This window comes from Centruroides vittatus, unplaced genomic scaffold, assembly GCF_030686945.1.
Source record: "Centruroides vittatus isolate TY-2023 unplaced genomic scaffold, ASM3068694v2 contig_728, whole genome shotgun sequence".
Taxonomy (NCBI): domain Eukaryota; kingdom Metazoa; phylum Arthropoda; class Arachnida; order Scorpiones; family Buthidae; genus Centruroides; species Centruroides vittatus.
The window spans coordinates 416913-435900 of NW_027122465.1; the positions used below are offsets into that span (position 1 = coordinate 416913).

General features: G+C 29.6%; 1 protein-coding gene across 2 annotated transcripts in view; it reads right to left on the reverse strand.

Moving 5' to 3' along the window:
- The window catches only part of LOC136980874 (repetitive organellar protein-like), a 96930-nt gene that overhangs the window by 53592 nt on the left and 24350 nt on the right, over positions 1-18988 (reverse strand). Inside the window, exons 2-4 of one of the 2 annotated variants that reach the window (XM_067277075.1) lie at positions 6812-6908; positions 6563-6737; positions 5257-5304 (exon numbers count right to left, since the gene is read on the reverse strand). In XM_067277075.1, coding sequence (XP_067133176.1) covers positions 5257-5304; positions 6563-6737; positions 6812-6852 — 264 coding nt within the window. In that variant the 5' untranslated portion in view covers positions 6853-6908. The remainder of the gene's footprint in view (positions 1-5256; positions 5305-6562; positions 6738-6811; positions 6909-18988) is intronic. The other variant, XM_067277076.1, reaches the window with a different exon arrangement.

The window sequence follows — 18988 nt, forward strand, 5'->3', positions numbered from 1 at the left end:
CTTTTAAAATATGGTCTGAGTTTTAAATTTGTTTCTTTGCTTGCAGAATTATATAGAGAATCAAACAAGGCCGTTTTTGTTCCTGGTCTTTTTTTACAGTTACCGCATTAGACAAGGTTGTATTTTGAGTCCTGTTTTGTTTAGTTTATATTTATATGACTTAAGTGAATGGATAAATAATTCTGATATGAAGGTATCGACGAGAACAGTATTAGTGTTAAAATATTGGCATATGCAGATGACATTGTTTTGATTGCCTATTCCATTAGAGATTTACAGGGATTTATTAATATTTTAAATAAGTATTTATTAGAAAATAATACGAGATTGAATCTTTTAAAATCTAAAGTTGTCGTTTTTTGTAACGGAGGTAAATTTTCTAAATATGATAAATGGTGGTTTAGAAATGATATAATACAAGTAGTTTCGCAATATAAATATCTGGGTGTAATATTTAAGTATAATGGAAAACATAACTCCCAATTCAGATTTCAAGAAGAAATGCTTATATTAAAACTGATAAAGTTATTCAGATGTGTAGATCAGCTAAGTTACATAATATGAGCGATTGCCTGAGGATTTTTAATTCAGTTGTTATTTCATCTTTGTTATATGCTTCGAAGGTATGGGGTTATCAATCTGACATTTTAGATTCAGTTTTGACTATGCTTATTAAAAAATTATTTGGTTTATCTCAGTGTATTCCAAGATGTTTAATTTTTATGGAGTATTCATTATTGCTGTTTTCCTTTGTAGTTTTAAATAAGTGTTTGAATTGGATTTTCAGAACAATGGAATTGGATGAGAAGCGATGTTTATATGTTATATTTTGAATAAGAATGATTTTTACACATCCACAAGAGCCGAATTATCGGGCTAGAGTTGGCTATAATAAATAAATAATTAATAAGACAATTTGACACTAGAGCTCGGCGTTAGGCGCCATCTCTTACTAAACTTAATAATTATAATAAAATTAATAATTTTAATAATTTGGAACTGGAGGAAAAGAAATCGGCCCGAAGCGGGACTCAAACCCGCAACTTCTGCTATCCGTGCAGACACGTTACCAGTTACGCTACCCGGACCTTCGGTCCGATCGCCTCCTCCATTTTATTATAATTATTAAGTTTAGTAAGAGATGGCGCCTAACGCCGAGCTCTAGTGCCAAATTGTCTTATTAATTATTTATTTATTATAGCCAACTCTAGCCCGATAATTCGGCTCTTGTGGATGTGTAGCTTTGTAACGGGTTAGTCGTTATTTATTTATAAGAATGATTTTTGTGGACAAAAACTTTATGGAATAACTTGTGTTAATAATGGTATTGATTTTAATGAATTATTAAATAATTATAACTATCGCTGTTTACTGAACTTAAAATTATTTTGATAATTATATTTTGGATTTGAATAGGTGTTTTAACTCGAATTCTTATAATATTCGGTAAAAGTATTTAAATAAATCGTTTTTTTGATAGTTTTTTTTTATTATAATAATATTTCTTTTAATATTAGTTCTACTTTAATGCAAGTAAGATGTAATTATTGTAATTTTTTGCAAATTATTGCAGAGATATTTGCATATATTGCGAAGGTGATCAGTCTTTAGATGTGTATCACGTAATAGCTAAGTGTATTAAATTTTTCAAATTACATGAAAGTATTTTTGGTGTTTCTACTATTTCTTTTGAAAGATTTTTGGACCTTATTGGTAATTTATATAACTTTGATTTTTTTTAATCCAGAAAGTTAAATTATTTTTTAAGTAATTTTATGATGATTATTTTGTTTCAGTTGTCATTTGGATATATTGGCACTTAATTTTGTTCTGCTTTGCATTTGGAATCATTTGGTTCTGCACATAGGTGGCATTATTTTTTACTTTAAATGTATGTTTGAGCCTAAGGAATTTGGGTGACTATCCATTGTCTTGATGCGATAATTAATTTTTCTTCTGCTTTTAGGTGGGTATGATTATTTTATATATAATTTTTTATTATTTTTCTTCCAATAGTTCTCCCCATGATTTTGATTATGTTGACATTTCGTTTAATTTATTATTTATTGTTAGTTTTGTAAAATTTGTATTTACATATATATATTCTGTAATAATTCATTAATTATAGTATTACTGTGGTTTTTTTTACTGTTGTGTATTGACTTTTGTAATTTGTATATGTTTGTATTCTTGTATCATGGATGAAACCAGTAGGCATAAATAAATAAATAAATAATTTTTAAATTATTGTAACTATTAATAGTAGTACAAGATAGCAGTCTAATTTCCTGTCTTTATAAATTATTTCACATTAACTTTTGATAGTTAGCCAAATTATACCCAAAATAATATGACAATTAGGGAAGAGCAGAATAATTTCAGCCACAAAATACAAACATTGTCTTTGCACATGTATTACATAAACAGCATAGTTGTCACCAATAATTTTAGATATTGTTATAAAAGAAAACAAGGTTCCCTATGTAATACAGATAGTTGTAGTAGTATTAAGGGGGTGTTTTGGAAGGGGTCTGTTTTGCAGATCTCGTAAATGCTGGATTTAACCTCGAATGAGGTAATTCCAAGTGTGTCATAATTAATAAGTGCCGCTGACTTTCGTTAATTTTTGGAAGCACGTAATTCCATGCAACTGAGCAGACTACATACACAATGTGCTCCAAAAATTTTATTGAAGTCCATTCATCGATTACAAAGATATTGCACAATAATGAAATTTATTTCTTAAATTCTGTGTGTTAATTGGATTACTACTACTTCCAATGTATATAGAGTAGAGATCAAAGGGATGCTTGCTTTGAATTACCTTTTGCATGAAATAATCTCATATTCTCCTATTATTACAGAATTGAATATTTAGGTTTGGTTGTTTATGCAGCAAAACCTGAACCACACAATACTGACTTATTTTTTTGTTTCAAACAGGTTCTGGTATTTTTTCTGTTCTTATCTTTAAACCATACTATGTAAATATCACAGTAAGGCTCTCTTTTTTTTTTTTTGTAAAATCACTTTTACATAAATAAAAAATTTTATTACTAGGTTCAATTCAAATTAATCCAAAGTGGTTTCAACTACAGCTGGGAGTATTCAAATGCAACAATTGACAATAATTTGATTACAAAAAGTTCTTGTTCTCATGAACTTGGGCTAAGTATTTGACTACTTCCTGGATGTGATTCTTATGAGCTACACAACAGTGAACAAGACAATTCAAGTACCAAGAATCCTGCCATCAGTCTCACTAGTGTTTCATTCTGCTGTCAGAAATTGGTTATATATGTTATTAATTCATTTCAAATTTTTTATATGTCCTTTAGTTTAAATTTATATTCATGTTTTAGAAATATAACATTCTTATTTTAGACTTTCTTTTGTTTGGAACCTGTTTATGGCTGCTGAAAGCAGTTAAAAACATTTGTTTGTAAATTTCTTCCTACTGTATAGCTCTGTTCATCTTATCCAGTTTTGTTGGATTTGCAACTATTAGCAAAATTAAATCGTCAAAATTATTAATAAATTTTTAAATATTAACAATTAAAAAAAGTTTAAAAGTTTATATTTGTTGATTAGCTTTATAAAAGTACTGAAAAATTTTGTCATTCTTTTAAAGACAAATAAACTAAAAATTAGTAAATAAAATAATTTCAATTATTAATTAAAAATTTTCAAATTAAAGAATCTAGATAATATATTTTTCTTTATAGCAATGCACCCACTGTAAACAAAGGAGGATACACCAAGGGGTCCTTGCACCCCCCCCCAAAAAAAAGGGGGAAAAAATTAGAAAACTCTCCAAAAATCTTTTCCTAATTAAAATTCATTTTTTATTTATATTGTGTTGTATCTTCTATGTATATACTATAAATTAGCAGTCACATAAAATGAGAATTTTATTTAATTGACATTAAAATTTCTTTTTTATTCATTCATTCTGGCTTCAAATTAAATTAAATCCTGTATGCACTACTGTTTGTTTATATCATCTAACATTATTAAAATAGAAACATATTTATTTTATTGTGTTATTAATATTGAAAAGACTGACTTTTTAAACTATTACAGCCAAATAATCATTCATTTATTCAGTCATTATGAAATTCAATGCCTGCTAGAACGTTTTACTTAATCTTTTCTCTTAAAGTAAGAAATTGATATAATACCTAATCTACTATAATATTTTATAAATTAAAAAAACTATTAAATCGTTTTTTTACTACAGAAGTATGAAATATAATGACAATATCAATATTTTGCCTCTAGGCTTGCAAGCAAACTCAAGTCGACTTTTCTTACGACTAGAAACGTGTTTTTAATTAACAGGTTTTGACCTTGTCCGTAATACGTTTTCACAACATTCTGTTCTATTTTGCCGATGGTAATGGCGGTAAATTACGATTAGGAAGAGAAAACGAGGTTGCATTTCCATTTCTCTAGATGTCTTCTCTGCATCGAATATTCGGAATTTCGCAACGTGACCCGAAACGAAAGGACGTCATTTATCGAGGGGCCTTAGCAAACGTGAGAAAACATACGCACATTTATGTAGCCAAACAAAAAAAAGGCATCACGAGGAAAAAAAACGGGTGCAAATCTCGAATAAGAGCTGTTAGAAACTACCAATCTTCTTTACTTTTAAACAAATTGAAGTAAGAATCGAGAAACAACAATGATAACAGATTTGATTGACGAAAAAATTCATCTGATGAACTAGTTCTTTTCACCTTCCGCAGATTGCAACTACTTTTTCAATCGGCATAAACAACAGACTGGACATTCCTACTCTGTTACAAAAGAACGCTTTTCTGGCCTCGATTTCGATACCGGAAGTGTACTCCGACTGACTAGTTTATCAACAGGTCATCCGTGTTCTACAGACACAACTCAAAACTATTAAAAAAAAAAAATAGAAAAGCCGTCTGGGATCGACGGGCTGGACGACCCGTCCGATCTTAGATTAAATTCCTACCTTTTTTCCTAACCGCATCGTTGTTGGTTGTTTTTACTTGGTTCTCCAGTTCCCAACTCGCTGTTTAAGGAAATGTGTGTGGGAAGTACCTACTGTACGACCGGAGGGAGAGAGCAAGAGGATGGTAAAGAATCGGCGGGAGTTTGCCAAATCTATTTCAGTTTGTTTTCCTGCGAATTGGGTTCACGCGACTGATATCTTTTCGTTTTTATTGATGGAGCCGTGGATAACCCCGTCCGGTTCACGTTTATTGAAAAAAAGTAGCTCACCTGCACGTTCTCCTGTTCGCCATCGGTGGGTGGTCGTTCGGCCGGTTCCTGCAATAAAGAAAGTCTTGTGAATGATCTCTTCTAGGGTGAAATGCAACAAACATGTGACAGGGTGTAACAGGTGCCCGGCAGAGCGATGAATTACTAAATTCGTGCTATACCGAGCTACATTCTACACCGCTTTATTCATAAATACTGGTGAGTTATTTAAAACAAAGTGAACGGCAATTAGAAAATCGCGTCGGGTATCTAGTAAAAAGCTATTAATAAAAAAGAGACCGAATGAACGAGAGAACGTTGTGACTAATCGTTCACTGACATCTCCACAAAAAAATTAATCCTATTTTCACAAACAAAATTATCCATCGAATCTTTTCCGTCATTCTGGAGTACAACGAAGTTCTGTAAACAATTTTTTTTTTTTTTTTTTTTTTTTTTTTTAAGAATTGGTGTCGCAATAAAGTCTAATTAAAAACATTTCAGGGTTGTCAGATGTCTGTCTTATCTCCGAGAATTACATCTTGTTGAATTGATCGGCATAGCTCTAACTTTACAAACTATCGGAGAATAAAACATCTCTCCCTCCTTCCGCAAAATAATAAGCATCAAATTATATTTTGACTATTATTTTAAGTCGAATATGTAACGATCCAGTTCGCATTAGAAACGGAGATCGACTTCCTTCTGGAAGTTGGAAACGGTCCAATAACAAACATTCGCATACAAAAAAGTTTCAACGAACCCCGTGGTCTAAACAAACAGTACATCGGCAGCACGGAGGGTAAAAAAAATATCGTGAATTTTATATATAATCCGATAACGCAAATGTTTGAGTGTGTCACACGATCCAGACGAGACCGCGATACGATAACAAACACGATGAACATTGTACAGAACCAGTTATGGATGAATCCAGTTCATTAAATAGTAAATTTATTTATTTTAAGTCCTCCGGGAACTTATTAGGACTGATTAAGAAGTAGATACATCTGGGTTTAATGATCTAAATATATATATATATAGAATCAGATATTATTAAACAGCGTATTCCACGAAAGTTATGATCCACAATACAGTTTGTTTTCGGAATAAGAAAAACGTCAAAATTCATATTGTATATTGTAAATACTTTGATGTCTACACTAGGAAATGATAGAAACTAATATTTATTTTCCAAAATATCTTAGAAGGTGATTCACCGAGCTATCCGTACCAGCGTAGCCACGGGGGAATACATCAAAGTGTAAAAAAACACCTGCACCATTAGACCTTGAATCTGCACGGATGAACATCGTGCGTAACTTACCTTCACCGGATCGGACTTTTCTTTCTCGGCGTCCAATTCCTTCTGTTTTTCATTATCATCGTCATCTGCCACTTTCAGTAAGTGGCCAGTAACAACAATAGCTCCCAAAACACCGACGGATTTGTCATCAGATGTTTCTTTACTCTTGTCTTTAGTTTTGCGACTATTGCTTGTCCTGTAACGAAACAAGAAAAAAAAACTCCATTGAAACTAGTTAAATGCAGAATCGGTGCGTGGGTTCGTTCTCACCTGACAGGTAATGGAATATGCGATTGTCCGTCGTACTTCATCGTCGCGTACTGACAGCAACAGGTGTTTGCACCTGGAGGTTACTTGACCGTGCCATCTGGTGGCCGGCCGAGAATTAAGTGATATAAAAAGAAATATCGGAATTTTAATTATTCGACATCTGCAAGTCGTGCAGATATTCGCTACAGTATCTCTCGATTTAACAGTTTCCGCCTAATTTTATTTTATTAATTTTTTCAAATTCATAAATTGTATATCTCTCTTATTAAATAAGACTGCATTCAAAGTACGGATTATTTAGAATATAATCTACATACAAAGTTACAGTAGATAGTGGAATGTTTACCAACGCTCTAACTGGAGAGCTTCTGTTTTGGGCTTATGTGATTAGTGAAAGTCAGGTAGGTCAGAGGAGAATAAAATATGATAGACTTATCTAGAGATCAGAGGTCGCAAGCTGTTTTATCTAAACTCAGAACAAAGTCTGAGTGAGGCGAACAGAAACGGGAGATAGAAAAAAAAAGATGAACTCATTCAACCAAGAACATTCATGTAGTACGAATGGAGCGAAACATCATTGTTGACTCAGCCTGGAATAGACGAAAACTAGAATGTTTTTTCCCCCCACAAACAGCGTCATATTAATCCTCCTTGACACGACCCGTTTAATCACCTGTCCGACGAAGGACAAAACGTTGCATTATCTCATATAAACCCATATATGTCGTTAAAGTCCCAATTAATCAATCGGTCGCAAAATTTTATTTTACAAATGTCTTTTTTCTATTCTTGTTTCGGAATCCGCAGGTAAAACGCAGTATGATGATCCGGTGACTCACTGTTAAAATATTTGCCCCACCTTCTCCGTTTATTATTTCGCATTCTGGAAATAAGAGATTAGATTTAAATATCTGTATAAGCTAACAAAACAAAGTTAGTTTTCTAGTCGAAAGAGAACTACAAATATCGTCGGACATTCATTGAAGCGGTGCAGACGGCTTGACGCGTGACTAACGCGAGTCACGTTCAGTGAACGCCTACCATTTTGGCGCGTTGTATTACATCCATAGCACATCAAAGGTTGCTCGAAAATTCAAGGCTCACCCAATTTTAAGAAATGACGATAATAAAAATCATTAATGTGTATTTTTCTGCTTGAGTTCCTTCCAAAATTAATTCCCTTTAACTTTCTACGGTGATTAATATACCAATTACTGTTTTAGTGTGAATTATTGAAAAGTGATAGAAACATATTAGCAAAACTATTCCATAATTGCCATGTCACCGTTAAGAGTAAAATTCAAGCTTTTATACACGCGTTACGACTTACAAATTTAAAATATTCAAAAAAAAAAAAAAAAAAAAATACAATTATTTGATAATTTATATGCATTTAGCAAAATCGTGATAACATCTTATTTTTTTCCGTAAAAAACAGCAATAAAATTAATAGATCTAACTACCTCGTTGGTGCCCTAATTATCCAATTTTCTATTTATCCAAGAACTTTCCTTCTATATAATTTTTAAAGTAATATATTATGATATATTTTTTAAATATATATATATATAACAAACGTTTTATGTTAACGTCAATTGAAAATGTTTCTGGGAGATGAAATGAGCAAGCTGTTAGGTCAGACGGCATTAAAGTAACTAATCTACAGTCATTTAAAACCACGTGTAAAATATACTATTAAACACGTTTTCAACAATGGCAACATTCCATCTGCTTCGTGAACACTTTTGATAATCTTTAGGAATGCTGTTGTGCGAGAGGCCTAAAATTAATCTAACAAAGATGTTTTAAATTGACATATCATTCCCGCATTTTATAAATCTGTTTCTAGGGCTTTAAAAAAAAGGCAACGACCTCAGATTCTTACTTTGTATTTCACTAATCGTAAATTACAAAAACAAGATTATAGATCACTTTGAATTTACGAAAGTTTAGAATTTTTACAGCTCACTGAATCATCAGCAAATGTTTATCCGATAATTTTGCTACATTATGTGGAGTAGCGAATGTGTAGGCAGATCCACAATTTATGTGAGATAAACATCCAAACAAAAAGCGATTAAGCTAAGAAATGATTTTCCAACATTTTTAGTATCAATATTCTTGTTGGGTAGAAAGATGAAAGATATGTAAGCTTATTTATGGAGCAGACCTCCTCTACTAGAGACTAATTAAGGAGTTTTACTTTTTTTTTTGTTTGACATACTTAAGTTAAAAATCTACAGAAAATTAAGGAACTTGTAAAACATTAAATTATGAGTTATTTCATATAAGTAGCAAAATAATCAATAGCTTAGCATTAAGACAGAAACTAATTTTTTAAAAGATTATAAATTGGAATTAAAACACTTAAATTTAGAAATTAATTTTAAAAAATCTTCATTTTAATTATCAATACATCAAACATGATATGTCCAAAAAACAATAAACATTATAAATCCAGAAGTAAAAATATAAATTTGATATACAGTACTTTTATTTTGTTGATAAATTTCAAAAATAAAAAAACCCTAGGTGCATTACCTACACTTTTATAAAAATTGTTTAATTACAATGTAGAATAATTTGGAATACTTGAATATTTCATCAGTACATAATTCATTAAAAATATCATGTTATTTCTTTTAAATTATTATTATAAATTTTAAATAAACAAATTATTTAATAAACAAATAAATTATAAACAAACAAGTTTAAACAACTCATACACTCTTAACTCTTAAAGATGATCTGGATAAATTAAGTAAACAAATATATATTTTGTCAATATATAGCATTAAAAAACTGAAACAAACAAATTAAAACTTAAATTCATTTTGCATCATTTGTCATTTTTTCAAAGTGAACAAATTCAGTTTTTCAAATAGAGTAAATTTGTTAACTGTCATCTTCCATTAAGTAAATTGGAAATAAATATAACACTATTATTATTAAATTGTAAAGTAAAAAGTAATATATTGTACAGTTTATATGCCTTTTAATTTGTTAAAGATTTAATACCTTTTATATAATATTTATTTATTCATATCTTTTGTTTTTGTAATTTCAGAACTTTACAAATAAATATTTTTCCAACATTAAAAAATTACTTCAGTTTAAAATTTGAAAACAAAAGTTTAATTTAATATCATTCAATTTTTAACAGATAAAATATTAGAAAAATCAATTATTGTAGCATTCAGAATAATCAGTTACTTGATCATTTTCCTATATTTTGCAAGATCATTTCCAGTTCTTTTTAATGTTCAGATTACTTTTAATGTCATACAAAGTATATATTTTAATTACCAGAATTATAATTCTTTAAAATTTGAATGTGAGACAATGTAAATTAATAGTTTTTTGAAAAAATTATTATAAATACAAATATATATTTTTTTCCTAAATTCTAAAAAATGTAATATAACCATAACTGAAAATTTAACAAAATAAATTGCATTTTGATGAGATTATAATTGAATTTTATTATTAATGTGGGAAAAAAATTCATTTTTAATATCATATTTGATGTGGAAGAAAACATTTTTTAATTTGATGTTATATGTTCAGTATCTTATAAAATATGAACACATTAAATAAATATATGAAACATTACATTTGAAAAAAAAATATTTTTATTATATTTAAGAAAAGATATTTTATTAGGATATTAAAATTTTAAATACTATACATTGAGAAGAAAAGTAGCATATATTTTTAAGCAAAAATAAAATAAACTTAGTTTTAGTATTCCCACCTCTTATATTATTATTTTTTCCAAACTGCTAGTAAAATGTTAAAAATGCAGTGATTAATTTATATTTTAAAGATGATCTTGTACAGTTACCATGATTTATCAATGATAAAACAAATACTTTGTTCTACTTCAACTTTTCTAATTTAAAATGTTCATTGTTAATTAAATACAGACATAATGAAATTTCTAATTAATTAAGAATGTATGAAATAGAATGTTGTCGTAAAACTGTGCAAATCTGTTCTAATATAAAGCAGTCTAAACAGAGATTTGGAATGTTTTTTTTTTTTATCCTGTATTTACAAATCTGATTAAGTACAAAAATATTTCTGTTTAAACAAACATTAAATGATTTGTGATAAGTAATAAAGCAAGATATAAAAATAAAAATATAAAAAATTTCGGAAAGCAAAATTACGCTTTTAAATATTCTCAATGATATAATTACATATTTACTTGCATATAAGACTGGGTTTTTATTCATTTTTCACTGTTTCAAAAACCTATACATGCAAGCGAAAAATTTTTTACATTTCTGCAATAATTTTTGTAAACTGTGTATTTGCATTTTTTACCGAATGCTCACTCTCTGACATTTAATAAAAAGTATTTTATCTGGTTGTTTCAATCGTTTTTGTGTATTGCAAGAGTAAAGATGAATAACAAAAGAAAAAGCAAAGTTTTTGAATTGAATTCCAAATTGAAATTCCAAAATCACACAGGAGCCCGATATGAGTTTTAATACATTCTCGTGTGAAAACAGATTATTATTTGGAAATCAGAATTCGGAGAAACTCATAAATGTAATCGACAGAGAATGGATTCGACTGTTAAGAATTGGCAAAAAAGATTGTCCAGCTTTATAGGAACAAATTATGTTGATTTTACAAGATTTTTCCTTAAAATTTAAAATGCCAGTAATTTTTGCGAGATAATGTGTGCGTTTATGTTCATTTGATATTTTACTTGTAATTAAACAAAATAAAATTAGAATAGTATTAATAAATCTAATTTTCTTTATTTTGATCTTTAAAGTCACAACGTGTCTTATATGCAAGATTGTCTTATGCACGAGTAAATACGATAACTCATTTATTGTTACTGATTATATCTACAGCAAATTACTAAGTTTTTAGAGAAATATGAATATATTTTAAAAATTAAATTTTTTTCATATCTTGATTTATTTATTAACACTTTATTGAAAGAAAAATGCAGAAAATATATTTGGTAATTGTGAAAAGATCAATCAATCAGAGAGTAAAATAATGTATTTTATTATTATTCAATTAATTTTTGTCATTTTGCATGATTAAATTTGCTTAAATTAAAATATACTTTATAAATACATCTAGAATTTATTAATTCAGCTTTTTCTAAATTATAATTTCTGATTTCTCTTCCAATTATTTCATCAAGGAAAAAAACATTGATGGATTTCAGATAAATAAAATAAAATAATGCATAAATTCACAAACTTCATAACCTTGTATAATTGTATTGTGTATTATTGCATAATATTATATAAAATTATTGTAAAGAAAACTACAATTTTGTGATCTTTAATCAGATTATTATTAACATATATATCTTAGTATTAATTGATTAAACTTCTTGTAAAATTAACCATATAAGATCTAATATAATAATTACTGTAATCAGTTATAACATGACTTTTAATTATTGTACGTAAGTCATGCTTTTGAATTTTATATACTATATATACACACATATTTGAAAATTGAAAATTTTTTGAAAGATGTTCTCTTTACACGAATATTTACAGTAATGATTATCTGCATCAATATATATTTCATATGATATTGATATTTAGTTATTATTGTATTAATATTTGAATACTAAATTGTAGATATTTGAAAAATTGTAAATCATTTTTAATTTACAGTTGTTATAATGATTCATAATGCTGTTGTATTATCAGACAATTCTTTTACAATTATGAATTTTTTTAATACAAAAAAATTAAGTTCATACATCTGCTACTTTCCTATATATTTAATTTTTTTTTTAGTTTTGAACATTTTCCATTTTATAGATACTGAGAAAGTCCTTCTTCCATTTTTATCACTGTTTTGGTAAATCCACAATAGTTTCCTATCATGAACTTACCAAACTGTGATGAAAATGGATAAATGGCCAGATGATGAGGCAAAAAATAGTGTGGCTATTTGCCATTACAATTCTGAAATATAATTGGGTATTTGCTGTTACAGCACCTTAATGCAGAGGTTCGACTTGTGTACTGGTGCAATCAAAGAATTCACACTCAACAACCTTTTAAAAAACCAGTAATAGTAATTGAAAACAAACGTTTTCGACTGTTAACTCGATCTTCCTCAGGTTCTAAATATTGAGATTCGTTACAAGTTCAAAACTCTTTCAGAACGTATTCAAATTTTGCAAATTACAAACCTTAATGCAGGATATCAGAACAATAATTTATTTTAAAATTGATTTTATTTATAAAAGTATGTTGACAAAACTCTAAAAAAAAAAAAAAATACCATTTAATCAATAGTTAAAAGACTAATCAATTGTCCATGCATGCTGAGTATCAATCAGCCATGTAGCAATATAAATGTGAATTTTGATCACAAATTTTGCAGTAAGTACTGTTTTCTTTATCCACCAAAGTGAAGGGAAAATGGCATATCAAATGTGTCAGTTCTATTCATTAAAGATTTCAGATAATGCTGTTTTTTCCCTACTTTCAAACAGGTTATTTGTTTCTAGGAAACTCTACTTTTCTTTCATTTTGATCATTTACCTCAGCTTGGTTAATTTCCCTCTTATTAAAGAATTATTATTTGGATTTTTGCTTAGATCATCCTTTGGTTTTGATTTTTTCTTGGAATTTCAGCTGAAAAATGTTTGAAATGGCACTTTTTCAGATTAGATTTTCATAGCTCCATTATTTCCTTTTACAACAAAAGTACTTGGCATATATATCTGAAAGTTTTAAGAGGCAATTTCATAATTACTCAATAGAGATTTATCTCTTCTAGCATTAGTTTCAATAACTGAGTTTTTCATGTATGAATGAATGTACAGTACTTGTTTCATGATAGGACAGAATGTCAGCTATGTTTTTTACAATATTAAAAGCCAGTACATACTTCTTTTTATCTGTCAGAGCTTCATCATCAATGTGACCAGATTCAATACTAAAATGACTGTCAAGCTTATTATTAATATTGCAGTTAGTAACTTAATTAGATTCAGTTTCAGTAAAGTTAAAAACCTAAACTTTCAAGTACATTTGCTAAAAACAGTTTACACTAAAAAAGATCTAATTCAAGGTTTTGTCAAAACACTAGAATGTGTCAGCAAAATGTATGGTACTGTAAACACTATATACATTTGCAAACAAATTTGGTTGTTTAATACAGGTTAATTTGCATCTTTCTCAAAAGTTTCTTCTATTACTGTGCTGTCAATAAACTTGAGATTTTCTTTCAGTGACTAACAGGGATTGCAAAGATTTTAATCCAAGTTCTATAAGTTTACCACTGACAGCATACAGGTATTCCTGTATTTCTGGTGTACTGGTATAAATCTTGAATGTTTTCAGACCCGCTTCCTCAGAAAAATAAATGCAGGAAAGTGCAAAAGGAAAAGGCATTTTTTAATCAAAATTTATCTTTTCTGAAGGGCTAATAGTGGTCAGTTATATCTCAAAGAACAACAAAACAGTTCATATACTTTCCAGTCAGTTTCTTGATGTTACAGAGTCTGAGGAAGTGCACAAAAAATCCACCATGATCCTTGAATACAACTGCACCCAAAAGGGGATTGGCCTGTGGTGTTCTATAAGAGTGTGGCAGTACAGCCCGCGAATGAAACGTACAGAAAAGGACACTGCAATGACTACAATAATAAACAATGTTCCTTTATTCCACTTAGAACAAATAAGGTTCTTGTTGTTAAGGAATCCCAACTGATTTACAATTCGAGGTGTGTTAATTTTTAAGCGCGTAACAATCGGTCCCTCGTAAACGCGTGACTAACCTAACTTAAATCTAGCTTAAATCTAACTTAATATTAAGGAAGAATAAGAAAGATAGGACAGCAGAAAGGTAGAAGAAATGAAGGGATGATTCACCCAGGGTTTTCTCTTTTTTCGGTGGATACGTATTGATACTTTGTGTAGAACCTGGATCCGACGATAGTGGCTTTCTTCACTATCCTTTCTTCTCTCAATTATCTGGGTTCTCCAATATGCCGGTCTCTATATTTTGGCTCTTCACTCGACTATCGTACTTCTTTCCTCTCTCGGAAATCACGATTGAGCCTCGCTCTTGCCGTCTGTCTCTCTTCGTATCTAGTCGAAAAGTGACCCCTCTCTTAGCCACTTTTTCCCCAGGCCACACTACCTGCTATTGTCCCTATCGATTCTCAGAACTGCTAATCCAGCCCCACGGCGATAATGGTCATGGAAAGTTTAAGAAAGAATAGACAAAGAAAGGAGAAATGGCAAAAATAAGATAGGATTACAACTATATACAATAAAATACATATATACAATATGGCCGACGGTCACAGGCCAATACAAGACAGATTGGTGTGAGAATATTCTTGTGCTAAGCATAGGTTAAGATGGCCACTTAAGACTTTTCACTAACATGAATGATGTTGAGCAATAAATGCATTCATAATTTGAATGCTGAAAATTACAGATTAGAATCAAATAAAGTCAAATAACAGATAACTATTCTTGTTGGAATTAAGCAAAGAATTAGCAATGCCCAATATATTGTAAAGGGCAACCAATCCAAATGGTCTTCAATATTGAGTTGTCAGAGCCACTGAATCGATTCAATGAACAAATAATTTAGTTAACTCTTATTGATTCACATAACTAATAATTGCTTATTTTTACACATTCAAAATTATTTTCTATCAATTTTAATATACAGTAAGTTTGTTTTTATTTAAAGTATAATAGAAACTCAATAATCCAAAATGGTTTAAAAAGTAAAATAAATAAATAAAACTAGAACATGCAGTGTTGTACAGTACATACCACAGAGTACAACACAGTGAGCAAATTCTCCATGTAACTGGAAATTACTATGTCATCTGTTAACTGTAACTCCATGAAACTAAATCATATAAGTAACATCACATTAAGTTTTCAGTATATTAATTTACTTTCAAACTGCATTACTCTATTTATTGTTCATGAAACTTTAAATGCACAACACTTGATGTACCAAAAACAAAAAAGTTTCTCAATTATCCAAGATTTCATTTATCCGAAAGAACCCTGATCCCATCAAGTTCAGATAATCAAGTTTCCATTGTACATCATTTTAATATCAAGAGCAATTTTAAAACAAATATTTAATAATAATCCACAAGTTGTTCAAATATAATTGATAAGATTTATACTATTACATATTTCCTATGTAATTCAAATAGATCTAAACTTGCTATTTTTTCAAAACTAGTTGTCCGTCAGATATTGCATATAATTTCTAAATACATTCATACCTTTGTATATTTAGATTACTTTCCCTGCTGTTATAAAAAAACATGGAAAAGAAGTGTAAGCGTATCAAATTTCAACCTTGGGTTTTTTGCAAACCTCAACATTTTCAGACCCCATGAATCCATAAAAGGAAAAAAATTTTCGGATTATTATGTATGTGTATATGTTTCGTTTAATAACTCAGGAGGAGGTAAAGCTTAAGAAACAAAATTTGGCATTGTAACTTGTGTATAAGGTCATCAGTGTTATTAAGTTTTGGAGTATGGAAGTCGACAGAGTGGGGGGAGAGGGCTTGTGTGTCATATCTTGAGTGGGGTAGGACTTAATGATTTTACTCATTATTGGCATTTACAATATTTTTAAATACTCATCTCGATCCTCAAATTAAACCATTTTTGCCTTTTTATAATAATTAATAATCTAAAAGTTATTTTTTAATAACATCTCATAACAGATGGTGCCAAATACAATTTTAAGTTTAGACTAGTGTCTAGTGTTTTTTAAACTTAAATATTGCTTACTGTTATTGCTTAAATTTTATATCCTAATATAACTGAAAATTATTGGACTTCCTAATGATCCATCTACAAGACCAACTGATCACTGATAGTTGGTCTTGGTTGGTTCATGCCTCCCAACAAGCTGGCTACATGGAGTTTTTCAGAGTTTTTTCATGTTAGTAACACCTAAATAGGGGCCAGTTTCTCATAAAATAACCTTTCAAGAGGCACTGTTTTGACCCTCTGCCCCTCTGCAGATCGTCCACTTGTCATGTGCTCAAACTTAGTGATCCTCTTAACCTTCTGTTCGAGTGCCAGAAAAGTCTAGCAGGATGCACTTTGCAAACAAAACAAAATTACTTAATAACAATTTAAAATATTTAATTCTGTTCATAGTACACTACTTCTAAGTTCATAAGCCAATAAGGCTAGGGTTCAAAACAAAAAAACTGGAATATTGGGAGGTAGCACTGTGATAAAAATTGGTGAAGGAGCAATTATTAAGTTAGCCAATTAATTATTAATTAATTCTTGTCAATGTGTTTTTTAAAATATAAAATTTCATTTTTTATTTTAGTTTTTTTTATACGGCTTTTTTTTTACTTTTAACCTTTTTAATGTAATAGTTTCTGCCAATTAAATGTATAAATATTTTCAAAATGTACAAAACTTGGCACTGTTTTGACCATTAAAACACTCACATTATTTATTTTCAGTTTAAAGATGTATGAAAATGTTGAAAAATAAATTACATAAACTTGTCCTTGATCAAGTTGGGTTACTCCTATAAATTTTAGTAGTCAGAGATTTGATTTGTACACAAAGGAGAGAAAAGCTTTGATTGTTTTGATGTTTTTCCCTTATGTAGTCCATATGAAACACCACAACACCACAATAAAAAAGCAAATGCATTCTGTCCACATTGTATTCTAACAAACCTGCTTGCTTGATACATAACATGCTAAGAAAGGAAAGTGCATGACTGAATATGTAATTGACTTAAAACTGTAAAACTGTCACATAAATAACTACGTTCACTAGCTACACTGAATTCTTAAATTAAAAATGCTTGGGTGCTATGCATTCTCTTTTCTTCTGCTCCTTAATGCTTCTGGCAGGTTACCTTCATTCTCAAGAGCCCAATATAACTAGCCTAACCTATTTGTAATATGGTCCATCCAGATATGTCGGGTCCTGTCCCTCACCACTCAGCTGCCCCATTGTGGCCAAACCCATAATGGGCTTGCTTAAAGAGGCCCTCTTAGTGCTCACAGGATGGAAAGTTTTAAAAAAAACCTATTCATAATATCTAGGATAGCCAAACATCTGGTTTTGAACAAAACTGTCCAGTTCTATGGATATCATTCTATATCTAATTGAGAATTCAAACCAAACACCAGACAATGTCATTCAAATAATGTATTGTAATAATTTACTAATAACTTTGACAGTAGTTAGAATAAATAAAAATTTCAGACTAAAAACAGGTACAAAAAATTAACAATTTCTAATGGAACTGGATGTGTTGCCATGATTATCCTGAATTATTGTTATTAATTAATTATGTTGCTTCAAACATTATTCATTTTTTAGTATTAATTTAATAATTTTAAATTTAAAAAGTAATAATGTTTTTCCAATAGAATGATTATTTGCCAATTACTCCAATTATTGGAGAATTAGTTGTCACTTGACGATAAATCAGCGGAGGAACTGATTAGTAACATTAACGACAGCAAATGATTAATCGGTATGTCTGTAATAAAAATTGATGGATATCCAGCATTAAGTAGTACTAGCTACTCTAAAAAATAAAATAAATTTAATTAGAATTATTCACTTATTAAATTATCAATTATTGAACATTTTTTAATTATTTGTTATTATATTACATATTTCAACTAAGTTTTTGTTAGAAAATCCAGCTGTCTCGTTGTGGATCTGGCCAAATCCATGTAGCACATAATTAAATGTAAATGGTCCGCTTAGTGCCCACAAGGCAAAAAAGAACAAAAAACAAACAAAAAAAAAGCTAGACCATGGCCAAACAAAAACCATTGATGGTTTTGAATCCAGCTCACAGCACTACATAGAACACAAAATGTATGCCTAAGATTACAAAAGAGGTACACTTGACCTATGCATGCATGACACCTATCGTCTACAATTCTTATTTAACTTTTATAAATACAAAAGTGAAATATTTTTAGTAGGAATACAAATTGAGACATTTCAAGTAAAAATTTTCCAGTCCAGCCAAAGTGTTTCAAATTGGAAAAATAATCGGGATTGTATGACAACCCTAATGAAGTAGTAGCATATCACTCTGGGGACCCGGAATTGACTACAGATCCATCCTCAAAAATTTTTTAGTGATTTGTCTCAAATATATTATCCTACTACCTGACTGC